The 26,044-nt window shown below is 46.1% G+C and overlaps 1 protein-coding gene across 3 annotated transcripts in view; it reads left to right on the top strand.

The window, feature by feature from the left end:
- Nucleotides 1–26,044, top strand: part of MORC2 (MORC family CW-type zinc finger 2) — a 322,812-nt gene that overhangs the window by 283,643 nt on the left and 13,125 nt on the right. For all 3 annotated transcript variants that reach the window (XM_086943169.1, XM_086943168.1, XM_086943171.1), the window contains exon 25: nucleotides 3,969–4,062. In XM_086943169.1, coding sequence (XP_086799295.1) covers nucleotides 3,969–4,062 — 94 coding nt within the window. The remainder of the gene's footprint in view (nucleotides 1–3,968; nucleotides 4,063–26,044) is intronic.

Below are 26,044 nucleotides of genomic sequence, written 5' to 3'. Positions count from 1 at the left end.
CATACCTGCAGATACACAATTATAGGATTGTAATGAGAACGGACTCACACTTCATGCCAAAGGTGATATCCTGGTTCCACATCAGCCAAACAATCCAAATATCTATTTTTTTCCAAAAACCAAATAGAGCACAGAAAGAGCGCTGCATACACTGGACGCCAAAAGGGAGTAATGCACAACACAGAAAGAACAAAGGAGTGCAGAAACACAAGCAGCTCTTTGTTTCCTTCGCAAGCAGTTTCTTGGGACGGCCCGTTACCAAGAATACCATTGCACGATGGATTGCACAAACCATACAACTATGCCACAAACAAGCTGGGCAACAGTTAGAAGGAGCAGCTCATGCTCACTCAACGAGGAAGAAAGGAACAACAATTGCATTTCTAGCTAACGTTCCAATTCAAGACATTTGTCAAGCTGCAACATGGTCTTCAGTGCACACGTTCACGAAGCACTACTGTGTGAATATTCAAATGAACAAGGAAGCGGAAGTGGGACAGAAGGTCTTACAGCACATTTGCAGTAACCAGTGCTCATCTTACACCCAGCCACCACAATAAGGACAAACCGCTACAAAGTCTATGCACAACATAGTGAATCTGGAAAGATTCACGCTGCAAAATGTATAGTTTCTTACCCGTCGGTGTGTTTAGTGCATTATTCCGCGATCTGGTGGTTGGGTCAGGATTCGTAGTCTTTTTTCTCTTTTTTTTTTTTTTTGTAGCCCAGGTGGGCGTCGACGACCCACCATTTGGTGCACCTTCGTGACGTCGGCACGCTTCCTGCGGAAGCTCCCACCCTTGGGCGCCATCTTCGGATTCTTTTTTTCTTTTCCTTTTTTCTTTTTTTGTCTCTGTGGTGAATCCATGGCTATGTGTATTAAACTTTCCTTCAACGTAAATTTCTTCACGTATATTTGTCTTGTTAAACGTTCCTATCTTACTCTATGTCCTTCCACCTTCTCCAGCCTCATCTTTCTGGCGGAGGTGGTTGGGTTCGCTAGTGAATCCAGAAAGATCTTCAAGCTGCAAAACTACACCAACAGGTAAGAAACTATTCGTTTTGCAGCGTGAATCTTTCTGGATTCACTATGCTGTGCATAGATTTCGTAGCGGTTTTGTCACTCATGTGGCGGCTGGGTGGAAGATGAGCGTTGGTTGCTAAAGATATGTTGAAGCACTCTTTGGCCCACTTGTGCTTCCTTGTTCATCTGCACATCTACGCAATAGTGTTTAGTGAAAGTGTGCACTGAAGCCCATGTTGCCGCCAGGCATATGTCTTGGATGGGCGTGTTTGCCAGGAAGGCGATCGTTGCCCCTTTCTTTCTGGTTGAGTGGGCTCGTGGCCCCTCCGTGAGCTCTTCACCAGTTTGCTTGTGGCAGAGCTGTATTGTTTTGGCAATCCATCTTGCTATGGTGTTCTTAGTCACTGGTCTACCCAGGAAACTCCTTGCGAAGGACACAAAGAATTGTTTCGTCTTCCTGTGTTCTTTCGTCCTTTCTATATAGTGCATTACAGCCCGCCTTGCGTCCAGAGTGTGGAGCCCCGTCTCCGCGCTGGACGTGGGCTTCTGGAAGAAGCTAGGTATCTGGATACTTTGGTTCATGTGGAATTTAGACACTACCTTGGGCATGAAATGCGGGTCTGTCCTCATCACGACCCTATCACTGTGTATTTGTATGTACGGTTCTTGCAGCGTCAAAGCTTGTAGCTCGCTTACTCTGCGTAGCGATGTTATTGCTACTAGAAAGGCTGTCTTCATTGCCAGCATTTGTAGTGACGCTTTATGGATGGGTTCAAACGGTGGCTTCATGAGTTCTGTCAGTACCACGTTTAAGTTCCATGCCGGCGGCGGCATCCTCTTGGGTGGCGCTATTCTCTTCGCTCCTTCCAAGAACTCCTCCTCCGACGAATCCGGACCCAACCACCAGATCGCGGAATAATGCACAGCATAGTGAATCCAGAAAGATCTTCAAGCTGCAAAACTACACCGACAGGTAAGAAACTATTCGTTTTGCAGCTTGAAGACTTTCTGGATTCACTAGCGAACCCACCCTCCTCTGCCAGAAAGATGAGAAAGGAAGAAGGGGATTAAAAAGTGGACAAGAATTAAGAAATTAGAGGAAAAACAATAATAACACAAGAAAAGAAAAAAGAACCCGAAGATGGCTACCAAAGGTGGAAGCTTCCGCAGGAAGTGCACCAACGTCAGGAAGGACACCAAATTGGGGAATGTCAACGCCCACCTGGGCCACGAAAGAAAAAAAAAAAAGAGAAAAAAGACTACAATTCCGGACCCAACCACTAGATGGCAGAATAATGCACCGCATAGTGAATCCAGAAAGTCTTCAAGCTCCAAAACTAGACGGGTAAGAAACTATACGTTCTGCCCCTACGTACTTCAGCCAGTTTCTGTGGTCGAACCAATATTGGTATTGTAGCCTGTGACTGCTGAGAGACCATGATGAAAGCACCTCTGCTCCATGCAAAGGGCGTGATGCCCTTCTGCAGGACTGCAACCCTACAGAGTCCGCAACCAGCGTGGTCACCAAAGTTGTTGAGGGATTCAAATCTGACCACGTTTTGGGGCCACCATCCAGTAGTCCAGAGGTCCAACAAGAGCATGACTTGTTAACTTTTACCACATAGAACTCTGACGAGTCTTCTGTCTCCATCCAGCCCGCAGTCCTTTTCCTCGACCAACATCCTCCATAGGAAAGCATTGACCTTTCAACACCTGAGCACCCGGCCACCCCTGCGCTGCTGGTGGTGGGGACTTGGTGCTATCCTGGGACACCTGTTCCCTCACCGTAACCCCAGAAGCTTGACTTCCAAGACCGAGTGACCTGCTGTGAGCAGCCCTCAACCGAGGTACTCCATTGGCTAACATTGGCACTCTGCAGCCGGCCGCCTTGGTGCTTCTGATGGTGCCCCTTGAGTGCCACCCAGATCATTGGGGAGCCTTGGTTCTACCCCCCAAAACTCCTTATCCAAAACAGTTTATTTGCCTGTAGACCTAACACTTTGTTTTTCTCTTTGGGATTGTGTGGTTTGTTTTCTCTGAAAAATCTTTTAAGTGTTGAACTGTTTTGTACTGCAACAAAAGTAACTTTGTGCCTTCAAAAGAGATAACCTGTTTACTTAAGACTTGTGTTGCTTAAACTGTGTTAGTAGTTTGTTTCATGCCAAACTAAAAAGTAACAACAAAGTAATCTGACAGTAATTTCTAGGGTTTCGGAACAGCTTACAAACAGTTTTCTCCACTGTAAAAGCAATGTAACTTTTCCTACAAAACGATTGCTCTCTGTATTATGAAAAGTATAACTTACATGCTACTAAGTAAATCTTTGTTCAGGAAATAAAACAACAAAATAACTTTTTATACAAACAATTGGTCTGGGTTCAGTCTTTGAGTGTGTGACATCATTTCTTGCCTGAGTGTCTGCAGCAAATGCTTAACACTACCCTCTGATGAACCTGACTGCTCAACCACACTACCACAAAATAGAGTAAGGTATTATCTTCTTTAGCCTCTGCTATACCTTTGGGTATATGAACTCTGTGCACACTATACCTTACTTTGGTATGGTATATACAGAACCAGCTTCCTACACAGTCCATTCATAACATCCTAATCCAGTGATCTTCACAATGACATATTCTGATTTGTATGTGCTCTTCATCCCACTGCGCTGACCGAGATTGGAACTAAATTGATGTCAGCACATGGAGGTGGAGTAGATATAGTGGCCCCAATGTTATATCTGAGTGGGACCCAGCTGCACAACGCCAGCTATTAATGTGTGAGGGAATTTCTATCAAAATTCTCAAGATCTATTCTGATGCCTGGGGGAATTCACCAGAAAAGGTGTTTTTGAAGGTAAGTAACTTGTTCTTTCCTGACAACTTCTGACAAAAAAGGATGACACATTACGTCATATGTATTTTCTGTTTGTTTCCTATTTCAGAAACTGTTTACGGTATTTCTTGCCTCCAAATTTTCCGATTTCCAAAAGTGAACTAAGTACCATGAGTGCTGAAGAACTGACAGCCTTTCCTCTGGTAAGTTTAGTAAGTAACACAAATTATGTTGATTTCTAGATGGAGTATGTTTTTGTATGCCCGTATGCAGATACCATTATGCTTAACATTAATATATGTTTTATGTGTATATTACTGGAACTTAACAGATGCTAAAACCTAGCAAAGGTGAAAACAAACCAGTGCTTCAGATTGTTCTTTTGTTAATCTTAAAGACAGGTGCAACAAATTGTGCCAATTATTAAAGCCAACCTTATTGGTTTGACCTTCGATAAAGGTCAAGCCTAGATGATAGGCAATAACATGGGAGCTGGGTTTTAAGGGTCATTGTATCCCACTGCAGCAGACTTGAGTTCTAATTGAATGTTCGAGGCATGTGGGCTGCTGAATTCACATCTGTGCTTAGGTCGCCACCTAGTGTTGGGTCCGGATGATTGCACATTGTTGTCCTGGAAGAGTCTTCGAAGTATCACAAGATAGGTGGCTCCTCCCCTGGACTACAGTGCGCATGGGCATCCTCCCCATCCTCCGATTGTTTTTTTCCGCCATTGGGTTCGGATGTTACTATCTTAACACAAGTTAGGAAAACTTTCTACAAAGCCAAAAGGCTTTCGACAGCGTCGGTATCGTTTTGTTCGGTACCGGTAACTTTGTTTCAAGAGGACATCGAGGAATCAGACGGTTTTCTTTCCACACTCGACCCGATCTTCGATCTACAATGGAAAGAAGCCCATTCAAGAGGTGTCCACTTTGCAATGCTAAATACCCACACATCGATGTCCACCCGGTGTGCAACAAGTGCCTGTCCCCGTATCACAACGAAGCCAACTGTATGGCCTGTGCCAGGTTCAGGTCGAAGGAAACTCTTCGGATTCGGCGCGCGGCTCGATTGGAGTCGAAAAGGTCAGCGCCTGTTCCTGAAAACATCTTCGGGACCGAGGACGAAGAGGTCGTTGATCTGGAGGATCAGGAATACCGCTCCGATCCGGCTTCGGACCATGACTCCGAGTATGACGCCGAAGACTAAGAGGTGCAAGAAGAAGACGAAAACGTCGTCAAAGAGGTAGACGACGCAGAGGCCCTTGGGGCCGTAGAAGATAGCTCAGGCTAATAGCTAGTCCCAACCGGCTAACGGGGGCCGACGATGATGCACTCAATAAGGCTCAGGTCGAGGGATCGCCACTAGGCCTTACCCAAGATCTACAGTCTCGTTCTACAGCCCCGCATAAAGGCCCGGCTTCGAACATTAATAAAGAGCCATCGGTTTCAAAACCGCCATCGGTCGATCCAAAGAAATCGAAACCAAAAGCATCAAAGCCGAAACCGAAAGTGCAACTAACTCTGGTCTGCTCCAAGGCCTCAAACCCCTCGGAGCTGAAGAAACAGAAAATGGCCGTCGTTGCCAAAAAGCTCAAGAAGGTCATCGAACCGACGGTTGGGGCACCGAAGACCAAGGTCAAGGCTGTCGAACCAACAAGGCCGAAGCCGAAAGGAGTCGACACACACAAAAGACTCGAACCGAAAGACGGGATCGATCCTCGGTCGAGGCCTGCGGACAAGACGAAGACTGGCTCCAAGGACCCTGTCGAGTCGACGCAGCCGAGTCCATTCATAGCCAAGGAAGTGTCAGAGTCACTCCAACGCATCATGGATAAGGCTACAGCGGTCGGGTCAAAGAAGGCCCCAACACCAAAGCTGGTCCGAAACGTTCAGACCGCATCGGCACCAATCAAATTCGGGTTGCCACCCTCAGTGCGTCCGAAGATGTTCGAACCAAAGAGAGGTATCGGCGCCATTAAAAAAGTGTCGACGGAAATAGAGGCTACAGAGGAGCCTGAAGAACAGGAGTGGAGGCAATTTATCGACTCGGAAACTGGTAGACTGTCCATATATAAAAGGAAAATAATACCAGAAACACCCATGGAGTCATATAAGATTCCCTTGAAGAAGAGGTTTTCAACAACGTCACCGGCTCTTGTGGAACCCCTCTATTCCTATGGACAAGAACCTCAGAATTTTTCACCACATACTCAAATGTGGATGCAGGGGATGACGAACATGAAGATGACCCTTATCATGTGGACACTGATCCCGATGATCGAAACCAACCATGGGCAGACCCGGCTGACTCAAGGGATCCGCAAACTGCCCCTGACACTCATGTGTACAGTGTGAAAACATCTCCTACTGAGGACACTACTGCTTTTAACGCCCTTATTGAAAGAGCAGCCAGTAATCATGACGTCGAGCTACATGCTGACCCTGTGGAGGAAGACTTTCTGGTCGACACCTTTTCCACTTCAGTAAGAACAGTCAAGACCCTGCCCATGCAAAAAGGGGTCCTTAAGCATGATGGTGAAATTTTTAAGGACACCACTAGGGCCAGGGTGTTATACCCAAGGATAGAAAAGAAATATAGACCGGCACCTGTGGACCCTACTTATATAAGGGGACAGTTGCCATTGGACTCATTAGTTGTTTCTAATGCACGTAAGAGAGCAAACTCCCAGACTACAGGTGATGCTCCTCCTCCTGACAAAGAGTCAAAAGTTCTGGAAACTTCTGGAAAAAGGGTGGCTGCGCAGGCGGCTAACATCTGGCGCATTGCCAACACTCAGGCACTCTTAGCCAGATATGACAGGTCCCATTATGATACTCTTGAGACACTGTTGCAACACCTACCAGATCAGTACAAGGAGGGTGCAGAACTCCTAATCCAAGAAGGGAAGCTTATAACCAATGCTTCCATCAAGTGCGCGCTAGACGCAGCTGACACTGCAGCCAGGGCCATCAACACTAGCGTTATGTTAAGGAGACATGCCTGGTTGAGAATCTCAGGATTCAAACCAGAAATACAAACTTCTATCCTCAATCAGCCAGTTAACCCGGACTACTTATTTGGACCTGAGGTTGACACCACCCTTGAAAAAATTAAAAAAGACAGAGACTGCAAAGTCTATGGGGGCTCTGCAGTCACAGCAGTTTCGGGGTGGCTCCTTTCGTCGCTCCAATACTAGGGGCCCTTCAAGAGGCCAATCCACACAACAGACACAGTACAATAAAGGCAGTACACAATCCACCCTCAATAAGAACAACCGGGGTGGATATCGTGGAAACAACATCAAGGGCAGAGGCAGAGGAAACAACAGTTCCAGATCCTCTGCCAATAACAAACATTGACGCCCTGTCACTGTCCCACGACCATATAACACCTGTCGGGGGGTGACTACAACAGTTCCTGCCAGTCTGGAAATCCATCACCACGGACAGGTGGGTGAGAGACATTGTCCAGTACGGGTATTGTCTGGAATTAACATCCACTCCACCCAACATCCCACCAAGACACCGTCCTATGTCCGCAGAGCACTTACACTTATTGCAGCCGGAGGTCGTCAGCATGCTGCAAAAAGGGGCCATAGAGCTCGTGCCTGTAGAAGACCAAGGCTCAGGGGTGTGCTCTCTGTACTTTTTAATACCCAAAAAGGACGGGTCTCTCGGACCTATACTGGACCTCAGGCCTCTAAACAGTTACATTCTGTCAGAGCATTTTTATATGCTCACCTTACAGCAGGTTCTGCCGTTACTTAGTTAGGGAGACTTCCTCGCAACACTGGATCTAAAAGATGCGTATTTCCTTATACCCATACACCCATCACACAGACAGTATCTCAGGTTCACTATTCAAAATCAACATTATCAGTTCAAAGTCCTCCCTTTCGAAGTAACGACGGCATCCAGGGTGTTCACAAAGTGCCTGGCAACAGTAGCAGCACACCTCAGGAGACAGCACATACATGTCTACCCTTATCTGGACGACTGGCTTATTCAAGCAAAGACGGCCCAGCAGTGTGCTAGCCACATGTCCCACAACATTCATCTTCTTCACAGTCTGGGATTCTCGCTGAATTATCCAAAGTCACATCTTCAGCCCGCCCACGTGCGTAAGTACCTGGGCGCGACAATAAACACTCTGGCAGCCAAAGCTCAGCCAAATTCAGCGAGAATAAACAGCATGCACTTGCTGATACAAAAATTCAGACCTCAACACTCGCTTCCAGCAAAAGCGTTCATGCAGTTGATCGGCATGATGGCCTCCTGCATCTCCATAGTCCCGCAAGCGAGACTACATATGCGTCCGCTTCAGGAGTGCTTGGCACGTCAGTGGAATCAGGCTCAAGGACAGTTAAAAGACCTAGTGTTGGTGAGCGGTCGGGCATTCAACTCTCTGCATTGATGGAACCCACAAAACCTTTGCAAGGGCCGACCGTTCCAAGAGCCTGTGCCACAGATCATACTGATGACGGACGCGTCTCTCCAGGGATGGGGAGCTCATGTACTCCACTACACAGTGCAGGGACTATGGACAGCACAGCAAAAGAAGATGCACATCAACCTTCTGGAACTGATGGCAATCTTCATGGCGATGAAAGCTTTCAAGGTACACTTGTGCAACAAGGTTGTGTTGATCCGGACGGATAACATGACTGCCATTTACTACATACAGAAGCAGGGAGGAACACACTCTCCACAGTTGTCTCATCTGGCTCAGAGCATGTGAAGTGGGCCATTCAGAGGAACATCTTCCTCATGGCGGAACACCTCCCGGGCAAGGACAACCAGATGGCGGATCTGCTCAGCAGACACAGCCACCAAATGCACGAGTGGGAGATACATCCATCAGTACTCCAACCGTACTTCCAGCAGTGGGGTCATCCACAGATAGACCTGTTCGCCACAAAGGAAAACGCAAAATGCCAAAGCTTCGCCAGCAGGTTCCCACATCCACAGTCGCAGGGCAATGCGATATGGATGAACTGGTCAGGCAAATTTGCGTACGCTTTTCCCCCAGCACCTCTAATACCGCTGGTGGCACGCAAACTGAGGCAACACTCGATGACACTCATCCTGGTTGCTCCAATGTGGGCACGCCAACCATGGTACACCACGTTTCTAGAACTATCCGTGGTACCGCATCAATGGCTGCACCTCACACCCAGGCTTTTGACGCAGAGCCATGGCGACATTCAGCATCCAGATCCGCAACAGCTCAACCTGGCGATCTGGCTCCTGAGGTCTTGGAATTTGGCTACCTCGACTTGCCGCCCGAATGTATGAATATCATCAAGGAGGCAAGACGGCCCACAACCAGAGCATGCTATGCGGCTAAATGGAAAAGGTTTGTCATATATTGTAACAACAATGACATTAACCCACTGGATGCATCTATTCAAAACATTATCTGTTATTTGTTGCACTTATACAGATGTAATCTGGCGTACAGTTCAATTTGTATACATTTATCCGCATTAGCAGCTTACCTTCAAAACAGGCAGCACCTCTCACTATTCATAGTGCCTGCCATTAAGGCTTTTCTAGAAGGACTCAAACGAGTGATCCCTCCCAGACACCCACCTTCACCGGTCTGGCACCTCAATGTGGTCCTCACCAGACTGATGGGACCACCCTTTGAACCTCTACACTCTTGTGAGATTCAATTTCTGACCTGGAAAGTGGCTTTCCTAGTAGCCATTACCTCACTACGGAGAGTTAGTGAACGCCAGGCACTAACCATTCAAGAGCCGTTCATACAAGTCCACGCAAATAGAGTTGTACTACGCACCAACCCTACATTCATGCCTAAGGTGATTTCGCAGTTCCACATGAACCAAACCATAGAACTGCCAGTTTTCTCTCCTAATCCAGAAAATGTCGCAAAGAGATCCCTACACACATTAGATGTCAAAAGGGCTCTTATGTACTATATAGACAGAACGAAGGATTTCAGGAAAACAAAACAGCGTTTTGTTGCATTTTCTCCACAGCACAAAGGCAACCCCATTTCCAAAGCAGGAATAGCCAGGTGGATCGTTAAGTGTATACAGATTTATTTATTTATTTATTTATTTATTGACATTTGTAGAGCGCGGCGAATACCCGTGGGCGTCTCGGCGCTAGTTAAGGGATGGATCAGCAACTGGGGTAAAGAAGATATACAAGGCTATTGGTCAAATAATAATAATTTGCTATGCTAAAGCTAAACGCACACTAACCATTCCTCCAAGGGCACACTCCACACGTAAATTAGGAGCGTCCATGGCTTTCCTGGGGAATATTCCTTTAGAAGAGATATGTAAGGCAGCCACATGGTCCACCACACATACATTTACAAAACACTACTGAGTAGATGTGCATTCTAAACAGCAAGCATCTGTAGGAAAGGCTGTTCTCAGAACTCTTTTTCAGACTGCTGCAGCTGGCACGGGCAGCCGCCGCTAACAGGAGGGACTGCTATGTAATCTATGCACAGATATGAATTCAGCAGCCCACATGCCTCAAACCGAATATGCTACTTACTAGTATGCATCTGTTCTTGGCATATAGGGCTGCTGGCATTCATATCGCCCACCCTCCTCCCCGGCGCCTGTAGCAGCTGTAACATTCAGAATTACTATGTAGCATGGACATCACTCACTGTATTACACTCCATCTCTGCCACAATGGCGAAAAACAATCTGAGGATAGAGAGGATGCCCATGCGCACTGTATTCCAGGGGAGGAGCCACCTATCTTGTGATACTTCGAAGACTCTTCCAGGACAACAATGTGCAATCATCTGGACCCAACAATAGGCGGCAATCTATGCACAGATATGAATGTCAGCAGCCCTACATGCCAAGAACAGATGCATACTGGTAAGTAGCATATTCGATCTACTTAATTGACAAAAAGGAACCTCCATCTACATTCAAACATCACCTCAAGCGATATACCAACCTGTGAAGAATTCTCCGCTTTCTTTAAGACAAAGACCGAAACTATAAGAAGCGATCTCCTCAGTGATGTTTGCCGTTACTCCAACCCCATCGGCATAACTTCCACTCAACCTAAAAACAATGCGACATGGTCATCCTTCGACACCTACTCAGAAGAAACAATTAACAAACTGCTGGGCACCTTGAAACCCTCTAATCACCTCACTGACCCCTTCCCCGCGAATGCTGTAAAAGACTTCACCAACCTGCTCCTCCCACTCTGGACTAAAATCATTAACTGTTCCCTTCAACAAGGTCTCATCCCTGACTGCCTCAAGGTGGGGCAAGTCACGCCTATACTCAAGAAACCTACAGCTGACCCTGCTGACCTTAACAATTACCGCCCTATCACCAATATCCCCACCCTGGCCAAACTGCTGGAAAAATGCGTTCAACTCCAACTGACTAAACACATCGATCAGTTTGACCTCCTCAACCCACATCAATCAGGTTTCCGAGCAAGACACAGTACGGAAACGTCCATGACACACATAATTGACAACGCCCTCCAAATCCTAGACCGCAATAACTCCTGCCTCCTCATCCTACTTGATCTCTCCTCCGCATTTGACACCGTCAAACATGAGAACCTACTTGAGCTGCTAAACACCAGAATGAGGCTATCGGGAACTGTCCTCAAATGGTTCACTTCCTTCCTACATCACCGGTCTCAGAAGTGCAAGGTCAACAACGTGCTATCCCCAGCTGTGCCTGTCTCATTAGGCGTCCCTCAAGGATCTTCACTATCCCCCACTTTGTTTAACCTAGTCCTGGAACCACTCACCACCTTGATCCAAGCATCTAATGTACACTTTCATATGTACGCCGATGACACTCAACTCTACCTCAAACTACAATCCCCGGAAGACATCAAACTTCTGAACTCTACGCTCAAAAACACCCAACCATGGTTGGCCGGTAATCATCTCAAACTAAATGCTCTGAAAACTGAGTTCCTTCTAATCTCACCTCCGGCGACAATCTCCACCACTCAAACCTGGCTTAAGCACCTAACTGCATTCAATGTCCAACCCACCATCGTGGACTCCGTGAAATCATTAGGCATCACTCTTGACGCCAACCTCAACATGCAGCAGCATATCAACAAAGCAACTAGGGGAGCTAACTTCCAAATCAACACTCTGAGGAAATTTAAACCCTTCCTCCCAGCTAAGGACTTCCAAACTGCAGTTCAAGCCCCAGTCACTCCACGCATAGACTACGGTATCGTGGCTCTCAGCGGACTCCCCCTATCAACAACAGCACCCCTAAGAGCCTCTTTGAACGCTGCAGCGAGACTTATGACTGGTTCTAGAAAACACTCGCATATTTCCCCTGACTTAAAATCCCTGAACTGGCTCCCTTTTGAAGCCAGAATACAGCTGAAAATTGCCTGTATGACACACATGGCTATACACCATAAGTCTCCCAGCTACCTCACTCAAAAGCTGACTTTATCAGGAGGCTCCAGAAGCACAAAGAATCTCCTCCTGAAACCTCGAAGATTTCGGAAGGAAAAAACTTACAAGCGCTCCTTCTCAGGAATGGCACCCAGGATTTGGAATGCCCTCCCTCCCGAAACCAGGCGTATCTCCTCCACTGCACTCTTTAAGAAAGAAGCAAAAGCCATCCTTATGGCTAGTCGCACTTGAACCCTTTTTTGGTTGTACCGAAGACTGTGCACTGACTTTGTATTATTGCTTATTCTGATTGTCTATTGTACTAAGTTGTTTATCAGATTTTTACTCTAGTTTGTTACACACCTATTACCCACTACTATCTTGTACCCAAAAGTTTGCTTTTGCCGGTCTATCTTATTGTTTATTCGTTCACAAGTTGTTTATCTGGTTACCATCCTAGTTTGCTACCCACCTACTACCCATTACTATCTTGTACCCACAAGTTTGCTTAATCTCCCGCTTGTTTCCCCTTACCCCGTGTTTACTGTAAAGCGCTCTGATATCTGCAAAGATCTTGTCCGCGCTATATAAAACTTTGAAAATAAAATAAATAAATAAACTAGGGGTATAAAAACTCTGGTGGTCTTAAAAGCTTTCATCTCTCTTCTTTCAGAGCTCCGTCTCTTGAGTTTGTGCCAGGTGCATGCATAATTGAAATGAATTAATACAAGGGGCTGTGAAAGAAAGTGAGGGTATGTTTGTGAAGGCCCTCCCTATTCCTCAGTTCTGTTTAGTGGCTTTGTCACATTTGACATGGCTGGGAGAGACTGCTTTGGGAGGCTTCCCCATACTGCAGGTTTGTGACTGTGTGAGCCATGAGAAGAGGACGAGGAACTCTTTTGCATTATCATAGCACAGCTTCTCTCTTCTTCGCTCCACTACACAGCTCCAGATGTCCTTATGAGAGCAGGAGAGAGGGAGAATCAGAGATTGTGGATTTGGGAATTGACATTTCAATGGCAGCAGGCCAAAGCTTACTGCTGCACCATTGTCTTCAATGGAGAACTCCACATTTGTCTATTGTGATGTCTTTCTGTGGAACTTTAGCAACTGTTCTGAATTGAACTCTGAACTGTCAGCAGAGAAACAAATGCATTGAGTCAAAGCGTGTGTACACCCTCAGACCTTTGTGATTAAGGTGAATGCCTGGACAGGTTGTCATGGTCTATAATCAAGTTTTCGTATGGTGCAGCAGACTGGGTATCCAGAGTAAAGTCCTATGTCACCTTGTTTCAAGACTGAATCTTCACCATTGAACCTCTTCTCACCCAAGTTTGTAGAGTGAGATCCGCTCCAGACAACACTCCCCTATCACACCCTATGTCTTTTGCTCCCTTGGTAGTTCACCTACTTTCGCTGTTGTACACTACCCTTCAGTCCATACTGAGTGTTCTTATTACACTTAGTGTTTATGGAATAGTATGTTCGAGGCATATGAGCTGCAGATCCTACACTTAGCAATAGATCGCCACCTGGTGTTGGGCTCGGATGATTGCAGGTTTGTTGTCTTCTTGGAAGAAGTCTTTGTAGTCACGAGATAGGTGACTCCTCCCTTGGACAATACTGCGTATGGTCATCAACTCCATCCTCAGGTTGTTTTTTTCCGCCACTGGGTTCGGATGAAAGTTTTCCGCTCAGGCTAGAAAAGACTTTTTCTGCAATTTCGAAGCGAGAAACTTTAGATAAACTTATTTCGACATCGAATAGACTTTTCGACATCACCAGCTACATTCCGGTGCATCGACGCGGGCCGTTGGGCCTATCGGCGCCGTGCGGCTTACGCCTCATGGACAGAACTCCATTCAAAAGATGCCCGGTATGTCGAGCAAAATTCCCTCATAGCGACCATCACGAGGTCTGCAACCTCTGTCTCTCGCCAGAACACGGCGAACACGACGAGTCGACCTGTACAGCCTGTGCCTCCTTCCGATCGAAGAAAACAATTCGGGATCGGAGGGCCTGTCGACACGAAATGAGGAGATCAGCGCCAGCACTGGAGGCCATCTTTGAGGAGGAGATCGTCGAAGAAGACGTCTCCGAGGACGAAGATCCAATGGAAGATATCTCCGAGGACGAGGCTCCACTCGTCGCCGAGGAAGACTCGCCTGATCTCCAGATCATATCTGGGGCAGAGGACACGGACGATTCGATTCCATCGCGACATCCCGTGAGTACCACTGCCCCTGCACAACATACACTACCCAAGACAAAGGCAGTGGTCGCCACTCCGCCCATGGGGCCCAGTCGAGACCAAAATTTACCCTCTGACGCCCCGCCTTCGGGCTCGGCTCCGAGGAGAAAGACTACGCCTTCCGGTGCCTCAGCACCGAAAAAACATCATGTGCCAATTCCATCTCATCCATTGGCACCGAAACATCCTTCAACACCGAAGGATGTTTCGACACCGAAGCCAAAACGCCCTTCAGTGCCCAAAGACAAAGACCCTTCGGAACCGGAACCAAAAGACACATTGGTGCCGAAGCCAAGAACCGTACCGGACCCGAACGCTTCGACTCCGAAACCCTCCGGTTCCAATAATAAAGAAGGGAAGCCAGATTCCGGCGCCGCAGGCCCAACAAAACCTGTCTCCACGCCGAAATCTACAATATCGGTAACAAAGACTCCAAGGCATGATACAGACAAGCCTAGAACATCTTCGGCACCGAAGAAATTGTCACAGGACTCAATCACTCTTCCTAAGGCAAAGAACACTAATCAACCTCTATCGGCACCGAAAAAATCGACGCCAAAGAAGATTATAGAACATGAAGAAGAACTGTTAAAACCAGATCCTAAACAGAAAAAAGTCTATATTAATACAAAAACTGGACATGTGGAGGCAATTCCATATAACAGAAGACCAGCAGATACACCACTTCCACCTTTGGTTCCTGCCAAAAAGAAAGACTGTGCAACCTCTCCAATGCACCCTTCCTCTACTTCACCTTCTTTCTCTCCTAATCCTTACATTGAACCTATAACTTCTCCAGTTCAATCTCCTGCATCATCACACCACAATGACTAAGAGTAAGATTTAGGTGGGGGCAATGACGTAACATACCCTTTAGATGAGGATGTCAACCTCCAAAATCCCAAGGAGGACGAGGCATATGGTTTTACACCAAACAATGCACTAGACATCCCTGAGCCTCAGTACTACCCAACAAAACCTTCCCCTTCAGAAGATAGTATTGGGTTTAATCATTTATTGAACAGATCTGCCCTTTACCATGGAGTTTCCATGCACTCTGATGCCATTGAGGAGGATTTCTTACTAGACACTTTTGAGCCGGCACAAAGGTCTACTCAAATATTACCTATGACCAAAGAGTAATTGAACATGCTCCAGACATTTTTAAAGATCCAGTAAGATGTAGAGTGCTAAATCCCAGAATAGAAAAAAAGTATAGACCAGCACCAGCGGATCCGGTCTATATTAAGGGACAGCTGCCACTAGACTCTTTGGTAGTGTCAAATGCACTTAAAAGAGCTAACTCCCAAACTTCTGGTGACACGCCTCCGCCTGACAAAGAATCAAAAATTATTGATGCGTCGGGAAAAAGGATTGCTGCACAAGCAGCAAACATATGGCGCATAGCAAACACACAAGCCTTACTCTCACGCTACGACAGGGCTCACTACGACCAACTAGAAAAATTAATGGAACATCTCCCAGATCAATACAAAGATCAGGCAACAGAGCTCTTACAAGAAGGAAAACTAATATCTTATGCCTCAATTAAATGCGCACTAAATGTAGCTGACACAGCATCTAGAGCAGTCAATACTAGTGTGATTCTCAGTCGTCATGCATGGTTACGCATTTCAGGTTTTAAACCAGAGGTACAAACTACCATCCAGAACCAGCCCTTCAATCAAAACCGGTTGTTCGGGCCCGAGGTAGACAACACACTAGAGAAGATGAAAAAAGACACGGACACAGCTAAGTCTATGGGTGCATTACAATCCACCCAGAATAAAATTTCTTTTCGCTGCTCCTTCTATAGTGGAGGCTCAAAGCAGACCGGTACAGAGACCACATCATCTTTTAAGACAAACACACAAACCTCCTCTAATAAAGGCTACTATAGAGGAGGATACAGAGGCAACAACAATAAAGAAAGAGGCAGAGGTAATAACAACAACCACTCCTCTTCCACTCCCAAACAGTGACTTCCCTCTGCCTCCCCTACAGCATTCCACTCCTGTGGGGGGCAGGCTTTCACAGTTCCTACCTGTCTGGAACTCCATCACAACAGACAGGTGGGTAAGACAAATTATCCAACATGGTTACTGCCTAGAATTCACAGCAACCCCCCAAAAATACCACCCAGGCAGCGTCCAATGTCCACAGACCATATAACTCTGCTTCAACAGGAAGTTCTATCACTTCTACAAAAAGATGCTATTCAAGTAGTTCCTTTAGAGGAACAAGAAACAGGAATTTACTCCCTGTACTTCCTAATTCCCAAAAAGGACGGGACATTAAGACCAATTCTCGACCTCAGGCCCCTCAACCACTACATACAATCTGATCATTTTCACATGATCACTTTACAACAAGTACTCCCATTACTACAACAGGGAGATTTTCTGTCCACTCTAGACCTAAAGGACGCCTACTTTCACATTCCTATACATCCTGCGCACAGGAAGTATCTAAGGTTTGCCATATAAGGACAACCCTATCAGTTCAAAGTCCTCCCATTCGGGGTCACAACAGCACCACAAGTGTTTACAAAGTGCTTAGAAGTAGTAGCAGCACATCTCAGAAGACAACAAATACATGTCTTCCCTTACCTCGACGACTGGCTCATAAAAGCAAGATCGTTCAACCAGTGTGTACAACACACAAAACAAACAATTCAAACATTGCACGACTTAAGATTTACGATAAACTACACCAAGTCGCACCTAGAGCCTTGGCACGCTCATCAATATCTAGGAGCTGCTATAGACACATCTGCAGCTCTAGCGTATCCCAGTCAAGCCAGGATTCAAAGTATTCAGAACTTAGTCTCCCTTTTTTAATGCCAGCACTCTCTCCAAGCCAGAGTGTTCATGAAACTAATAGGCATGATGGTGTCTTCCATCTTTATAGTTCCTCACGCAAGACTGCAAATGCGCCCATTACAAGAATGTCAGCACAACAGTGGAATCAGGCTCAAGGTCAGCTCACAGACCTGGTGTTGGTAGACAGCCGTACATATCGCTCTCTGCAATGGTGGAACACCAAAAACTTGACCAAGGGACGGCCGTTCCTAGACCCTGTTCCACAGATAGTGCTCACGACAGATGCATCCCTCACAGGATGGGGAGCCCATCTCCAGCATTATACCACACAAGGTCAGTGGAACAATCAACAGAAACAGTTCCACATCAACTATTTGGAGTTGCTAGCAATTTTCCTAGCATTCAAGACTTTTCAAGTACAAATACAAAACAAAGCTGTCCTAGTCCGGACGGACAATATGACAGCCATGTAATATATACAAAAACTGGTGGGTACACACTCTCTGCAACTGTCCCAGCTTGCACAAAGCATTTGGAGATGGGCCATCCCTAAAAACATACACCTCACAGTAGAACACCTTCCAGGAATTCACAACCAGATAGCAGATCTGTTGAGATGCCCAACCTTCGCTGCCAGGTTCCCACAGCCACGGTCGGAGGGGAATACAATATGGATGAACTGGTCAGGCAAATTTGCGTACGCTTTTCCGCCTCTCCCACTCATTCCACTAGTAGTACGCAAGCTCAGACAACAGTCTCTCAAACTAATACTAGTGGCCCCCACATGGGCACGCCAGCCGTGGTTCACCACGCTACTAGACCTCTCACTGGTTCCACATCAGAAATTTCGGCTCACGCCATCCCTGTTAACACAGAACCATGGAGAAATAACGCACCCAGAACCAAGTCAACTGAATTTGGCGATCTGGCTCCTGAAGTCTTAGAGTTTGGTTACTTAAACTTACCACCAGACTGTATGAATATAATTAAAGAAGCTAGCAAACCCACTACCAGAGCATGTTATGCTGCTAAGTGGAAAAGATTTGCAATATACTGTAACAACAATCAAATTGATCCACTGGATGTTTCCATCCAAAATATAATTTGCTACCTTCTACACCTACAAAGGTCCAATTTGGCTTATTCTTCCATACGCCTGCATCTAGCAGCAATTGCAACGTATTTACAAAATAGAGAACATCTATCTCTCTTTAGAGTACCTGCAATAAAAGCATTTATCGAAGGATTAAAAAGAATAATCCCACCTAGGTTACCACCTGCTCCGGTATGGAACCTAAATGTGGTCCTTACAAGACTCATGGGCCCCCATTTTGAGCCTTTACATAAGTGTGAACTGCAATTTCTAACATTGAAAACTGCTTTCCTTGTTGCCATCACCTCTCTTAGAAGAGTTGGTAAAATACAAGCATTCACAATAGAAGAACCATTTTTTTCAAATACATCCTAACAAAGTGGTTCTTAGACCCAATCCTAAATTTCTGCCAAAAGTGATTACTCCTTTTCACCTTAACCAATCAGTAGAGTTACCAGTGTTTTTTCAAAAACCGGACTCTGTTGCAGAAAGGGCTTTACACACCTTAGATGTTAGTAGAGCTCTACTATACTACACAGACAGGACTAAATCCTTCAGAAAGACAAAACAACTATTTGTATCTTTCTCTCCCCCACCCAAAGGCAATCCCATCTCTAGAGGAGGATGAAATGACGATACTTCGAAGATTGTTGATTTGTAGAAAGGTTGTTTATTCACAGATAAGAGAAGTAGTCCTTACGACGAGCCTGGGTCTTAACTGTCCTCCCTGGAATCTGGAACCCAGCAGAGTTCCCGATTCCAGGCATGACACGGCAATACCACACATTCCCCTTCGTAAAGAGAAATAAAGAAACATTTTAAACTAAACATGGAAGAACAGAAATTGATATACAAAGCATATTTAGATTACAGAATATGAAAACAAAAACATCAATAATGAGAAAACACATTGTATGAGAAACAAAACGGATTATCTATAAAGATGATAATCCTTAAACCGCACAGGGGTGAGACATTTCCTCTGTGTTCTTTGAATAGTATCAGAGACAGGAATACAGGCGAACTTATTTTCAGGAACATTGTGAAGTGATGTTAAACCAGAGAACTTCCTCCAATTGCTAGCACTGTTGGAGGACCTCGAGTTGGATGGTATACTAGACTCTGGTGCTGCTTCCTTAGGCCACAACCACATGGGAATTTTTACCACCTTGGACATATTCCACACATTACCATCTGAAAGTTCAACAACCTGTCGACCAACACACTTGACCATCAAAGGATCTGAATATCCTGACTCCCCTGACCTGACTAGTCTGCTCTTCTTAACACGCACCCAATCATTGACATTAAACGGTGAAGAATTATTACTTGAGGAACAATCACTATCTATAGCCTTTTTCGAATCAAGCAATCTCATCCAAGGTTGGCTCATGTTGGAGACACTCCTCCTCCCTCTCATCTTTTCAAAAGGAGAGAGATCACCCATGCTTCTAGGAGTAGACATTCATACATAACTTGCTTCTGAGACTTGTCACTTAAACAACAATCCATACAGTCCCTGACATACCTTTCAATACACTTGTCCATCCCTGGCCACCAAAACTCACTTCTTATCCTCCTTTTCATAGATGTCATTCCAGGGTGACCCTCATGAGCCATTTCTAAAATCTGAGACCGTAATTCACCAGGCACTACCAATTGTAGACCTCTGAACAAAATCCCCTCAACTACGGATAACTCTTGGGCAACATGAAAGAACGGTTGAATACTATCAGACAACAAGTCCTTGCGTGGCCACTGAGTTTTTACAAAACCACATATCTCATTGAAAATAGGATCACTACTAAATGCCAATTTCCATGTATCCTCACGGATACAACCTTTAGAAATTTCACAAATTGACACAACGTTATCATCATCGTTGTCCACTTCAACTACATTGTCATCAGGCACAGGTAATCTAGATAAGCAGTCAGCTAACACATTCCTAACACCTGGAATATATTCAATTTTAAAATGAAAATCCCTAAGTTTGTATTGCCATCTGGCAATTCTTGAAGTCGCTTTCCCACAACCTTTGGTAGTAAATAAATCCACTAGAGGACGATGGTCAGATCAGAGTTTAAAAACGTCTTATACTTTCAGGACGACATTTTGATCTTTGCATCCAATCCATCCGAGCATTCTGAGATTCTGTATGAGGTATTGGGTGTGTTGCAAAATAGTGGTCTCACTCTTACAAAAGAAAAATGTAAGTTTGGGGTGTCTTCTGTTGATTACTTGGGACATCCTATTAGTAAAGATGGCATTTCCCCAAAATTAAATTTAATCAAGGCAATTGAGTCGGCTCCGGATCCTGTAAATAAGGATCAGCTCAGGTCTTTCTTGGGGCTTGCCGAATATTACTCAAAATGTATTCCTCTGTTTTCTGATAAAACTGTAAATATGAGAAATTTGATGAAGAAAAATGTTCATTTCCTTTGGGATGAAAAGGTGGAGGAGCAGAGAAACCTTCCATTGTGCAAGTATAATTTTAAGTTAAAAGCCAATGAATTTTGCAATGAATAAATTGAAGATTTTGTAAAAAAATTTTTTTACTTCCTATCTTCATTTGTTGTTGCTTAGTAAAACTGTTTTGTTTTTCTTTTCGAATATTGCGCAGTCTTTGAATCCTTAGGCTAAGTTTCGTAAAGATAACTAGAAATACGATATGTGTCCTTATGATGTCACGCATCCGCAATGATATACAATTGAAGATAGCCCAAAAGATGGCCGCCGTGCGTCAAAATGCGTGTTGACACGCTGTGACGTCACGCGCGTGCGCACCAGCTCTCGCGCTGACAAGTTCTCGCGCTAGCAACGCGCTGACCACTCTCGCGCTCACGGGCTCCTGAAGCTCCGAAACTGCCTCAAATTCAATGTCTTACTCACGGACGGGCACACAACCTCGGGAATTTCACGAAGACATCTCGGCTCCTGTCCGTTGTTCAGCGCCGTCTTCCTGCAGCGAAACAGCAGACGACTCGTGATCCTCCATATGCAACGCACACTCCAACGTTGCAGGTAGGGACTCCAGGCTCAGATGTATTCGTTCTTTACCCAAACGTCGTCAGTGAAATGATGATACTTCGAAGATTGTTGATTTGTAGAAAGGTTGTTTATTCACAGATAAGAGAAGTAGTCCTTACGACGAGCCTGGGTCTTAACTGTCCTCCCTGGAATCTGGAACCCAGCAGAGTTCCCGATTCCAGGCATGACACGGCAATACCGCAGAGGAATTGCCAGATGGATTGTAAAGTGTATTCAAATATGCTATCAAAAAGCTAAACGTACACTAACAGTTCCTCCTAGAGCACACTCCACTCACAAACTAGGAGCCTCTATGGCTTTCTTAGGAAACATACCACTAGAGGACATATGCAAGGCTGCAACATGGTCTACAATACACACCTTCACTAAAGACTATTGTGTTGATGTGCAAGCCAAGCAGCAAGCTGCAGTGGGCCAAGCTGTTCTTAAAACACTATTTCAGTATGCTGCAACGGATACAAGCGACCACCGCTAGGGGGGACACTGCTGCACAATAGTTGCTAAGTGTAGGATCTGCAGCTCATATGCCTTGAAAGGAAAATGCTACTTACCAGTATGCATCTGTTCTTGGCATGTAGAGCTGCAGAGTCCTACACGCCCTCCCGCCTCCCCGGGACTTGTATCCGTTCCTGTACTCATCTTACTTAGATGCACACGCATGGACATCCTTTCTCTTTACTTCTACTAACTCCATCATTTCCCATTATGGCGAAAAACAATCTGAGGATGGAGTCTATGACCATGCGCAGTATTGTCCAAGGGAGGAGTCACCTATCTCGTGACTACAAAGACTTCTTCCAAGAAGACAACAACCTGCAATCATCCAAGCCCAACACCAGGTGGCGATCTATTGCTAAGTGTAGGACTCTGCAGCTCTACATGCCAAGAACAGATGCATACTGGTAAGTAGCATTTTCCTTTTCTCTAATCCGTCACACTAACCTATGGTCTACCTCATTTAGACCATAACTTAATAGACCACACTATCATTCTCCTTAATTCAGCATACCACACCACACATAGCCACCCCATCTAACAATACTGCTCCCCAACCACCTCATCATTGGACGCCAGCTGACAACCACATGCTTTTCTTACAACATATCAGACACCGCATAAACCTTTGACAATCCCACCCTCACTAGACTACCATAAAGTCACTACTGCCTCTCCAAATTAGCATGATTTAATACGCTGCATTACTCCACACCTCCACATGTGACATTATCATACCCAATCATGCCATATCATAACATCCTTCTACAATAAATCTATCCATCTCTCTATTCAAAATGATACAGCATTACACATCTCATAAAGCCTGTTTACAATTTACCTTCAACACCTCAAGGAATCGCCATAAAGCTTGTTACAACTCATTAGGGAGCGTAGGAAGCTGGCTTTGTATATACTGTACCAAAATGAGGTATAGTGTGCACAGTCGAGGGGACCCCAAAGGTAGGCAGAGGTAAAAGTAGATAGCACCTTACTCTCTATTTGTGGTAGAGTGGGCGAATAGTAAGGCTTTATCAGAGGGTATTAAGCATTTGTTCTACCCACTCAATCAGCAAATGATATCACAAACTCAAAGACTGAACTCAGACCAATTTGATTCGTATAAAAATATTATTTAGTTATATTTATTTTCTAGAACCAGGCAAGCCTGGTACAGGTAAGCGTAAATGGTACTTTTCAAGGCAGTTTGAACAATACAAGCAAGCTGAATGAAAATGACTTTGTTACAGGTTTGTAAATCTTCAATGCAGTGGAAATTACTGTTGGATTACTTTTGAATATTTTACACATTACTTTATGGATTACTTTTTCTTCTCAGTGTGATATACCGAGATATCACACTGGGAGAAAAGGTAAGTAAAGCAGTTTTGCAGTTTTTCAATGTTTCACACAAAACCCACTACACACTTAGAACAATTTTTAGGAAAAAGCAGTGAATGCAATCCTATGGAAGGAAATTGAGTTATTGGTTTACAGGTAAGTACAAGTTTGTGGGAGTTGGTATTCTGGGATTAGAACTAGGGTTTCCCAGCCACCTCACACCCCACCTGAGAGACCTGCACTGTCTCCCTGTCAACAAGAGGATCACCTTCAAGCTCCTCACCCACGCACACAAGGCACTCCACAAAACCGGACCAATGTACCTCAACAGATGCCTCAGCTTCTACACCCCCACCCGCCAGCTCCGCTCCACCACCCTCGCCACAGTCACCCGCATCCGAAGAACGACCTCCGGCGGCAGATTGTTCTCCCACCTTGCTGCCAAGATCTGGAACACCCTCCCCATCCACCTACGGCAGACCCAAGGCCTGCTGTCCTTCAGGAGACTCCTCAAGACCAGGCTTTTCGAGCAGTAGCAGCACCTCCCACCCCCAGCGCCTTGAGACCCTCACGGGTAAGTAGTGCGCTTTACAAATGAGATGATTGATTGATTGTTTGAGGGTCAAGGATGCACTCTCAAAGCACCCTCAGCGGCACTTGGACGGCTGGGTGCAGAGTGCTGAGGCCCAATGTTATCCAATGGGGGATAGGGGCTTCCGGTTGGTCGCTGCTGAAAAGCAGGCCACAGGGTTGTGGGAGCAAACCTCCTGGAGTTAGGCTTAGAGCAAGGGTGATCTGAGTTAGCACCCAAAGCACACCTGCAGCGGCGCTGGGGCGGCTAGGTGCAGGGTGCTGTTTTAGCGTTGGGTACCCTATTGTTTTCAGTGTGGATTCTTCGGTTGCAACAAAGACTGCAACTTCAGGGATGAAGATCTGGAGGTGACCACTCATTGGAGAGGTAAGTTGGAATGCCTGGAGATGCTAGGACACAGTCGGTTGGGCCACCCAAGGCCGTGGGGCGTCGAGTGCAGGGGTGTCTTTAGGCATCAGGTTTTCTTACCAGCTCTGGTCGCGGTCGGGGGGGATCCTCCAGAAAGAGGCTGCAGGCTTTGCTTGGAGATTTGAGGCAGGTCAGAGATCACCAGATATCTGGTCAGGATCACCGGGGAGCCCTCTCCTGGGTGTTGTGCCACTCGAACTCGGGCCGTAGGCGATGGGTGCAAAGTGGTGCAGACTTGCAGATTTGGCTGGAGCAGGGTCTGTTGATGAGCAAATCTGGTGCTCACTGGAGACATTCTTTCTTGTGGAAGGCAGGGCAGGTCCTCTGGGTTCTTGAGGTTGCTGGTTGCAGGACACACCGGGATTTCGATGTCGCAGGTTCAAGGTGAGGACAGGCCAATAGATCTGGGCCAAGTCAGTGGGCATTCTCCTCTTCTTAGTTTTAGCATGGCTCTTAAGTCATTCTTCTTCTCTTCGGTACTTGTCTGAGGAGGCAAGATTCTGGGTTGACCCTAAATTCTAGATTTAGGGATGTTACAGGTAGGTAACGGTCAGGACCAATGGGTCCCTTCCTTGGGAATGGGTACACCCCCCATTATGCCACCCTCTAGTGGTAGGGGGGCATATGCCTCACTCTGGTTGGCTGGGTCCCCCCATCCGCAAGCTGACGGGGACTGAGAGTTGTGCTTCGCCTCCCCAACCTGAGGAGTTGGGTTGGGAAAGGTGGGCACACCTCCCGTCCTCCCTTGATTTTCCCAGTGATTCTCCTGCCAAAAGTTGGGGGAAGCATCAAAGGCCTGGGGAAGCTCACAAGGGTGGCAAGACTTTGAAGCATCCACTTTGTGGACTCTGCCCATCCTGGGGGAGGAGGCTTGGCACCTCGTCCCAGGATGTGCATTGTTTCAGACCCCAGAGAGCAGCAGGCTCTCGACCCAGGGGTCTAGAAACCTGTCTGGGGAGCAGCCACTCAACCTGGACATTAGTGTTAGGTTGTTTTTCAGGGGGCATCTCTAAGATGCCCTTTGTGTGCATGTTTAATTAAATGCCACACTGGCATCAGTGTGGGTTTAATGTGCTAAGAAGTTTGATACCCTACTTCCCAGTTTTCAGTAAAGCCATTATGGTACTGTGGAGTTTGTAATGTCAAACTTCCAGCACCATATACTCTTGATGGCATTACTGCTCTTACAATATCTAAGAATTGGCTTAGACACTGTAGGGGTATAGCGCTCATGCACCTGTACCCTCACCACTGGTATAGTGCAGCCAGCTAGAAGGGTGGCTGACATATGCTAGGGCAGTGGGTTCTAGGCATGGCACACAGGGTTGTGTGCCATGTCGACTCTGGCCACAGTGCCCTGAGTACCTGTGGTACCATTTACAAGGGACTGACCTGTGGCCAAAGAGTGCCAATTGGGTTTTGTTCTGAATGCAGTTTTAGGGAAAGAACATAGGCCGCGGGTACCTGTTTGGCAGGAACCCAGGGCACATCAGTAGTTTAGCAAAAAGTGTGGGCAACCATGCAACATGCTTGTGATAGTCAATGGCAGACCTCTCTCCTTCCCCAACCAGAGTTCACAGTTGTGACAGATGCAATGGGGCAGCCATTTGGGTGATGTGGGGAACACTGGTCTCTGGTGGAGTCGGGGCTCCACATAAATTTGTTGGATCTTCCAGCGATTCGGTTGGTAGTGAAGGCATTTCTTTTCTCTGACAAGTGGAAGTTATTGCAGGTGTTC

This window comes from Lissotriton vulgaris, chromosome 11 (assembly GCF_964263255.1).
Source record: "Lissotriton vulgaris chromosome 11, aLisVul1.2, whole genome shotgun sequence".
Lineage (NCBI taxonomy): Eukaryota > Metazoa > Chordata > Amphibia > Caudata > Salamandridae > Lissotriton > Lissotriton vulgaris.
This window is presented reverse-complemented; position numbering and strand designations above follow the sequence as displayed.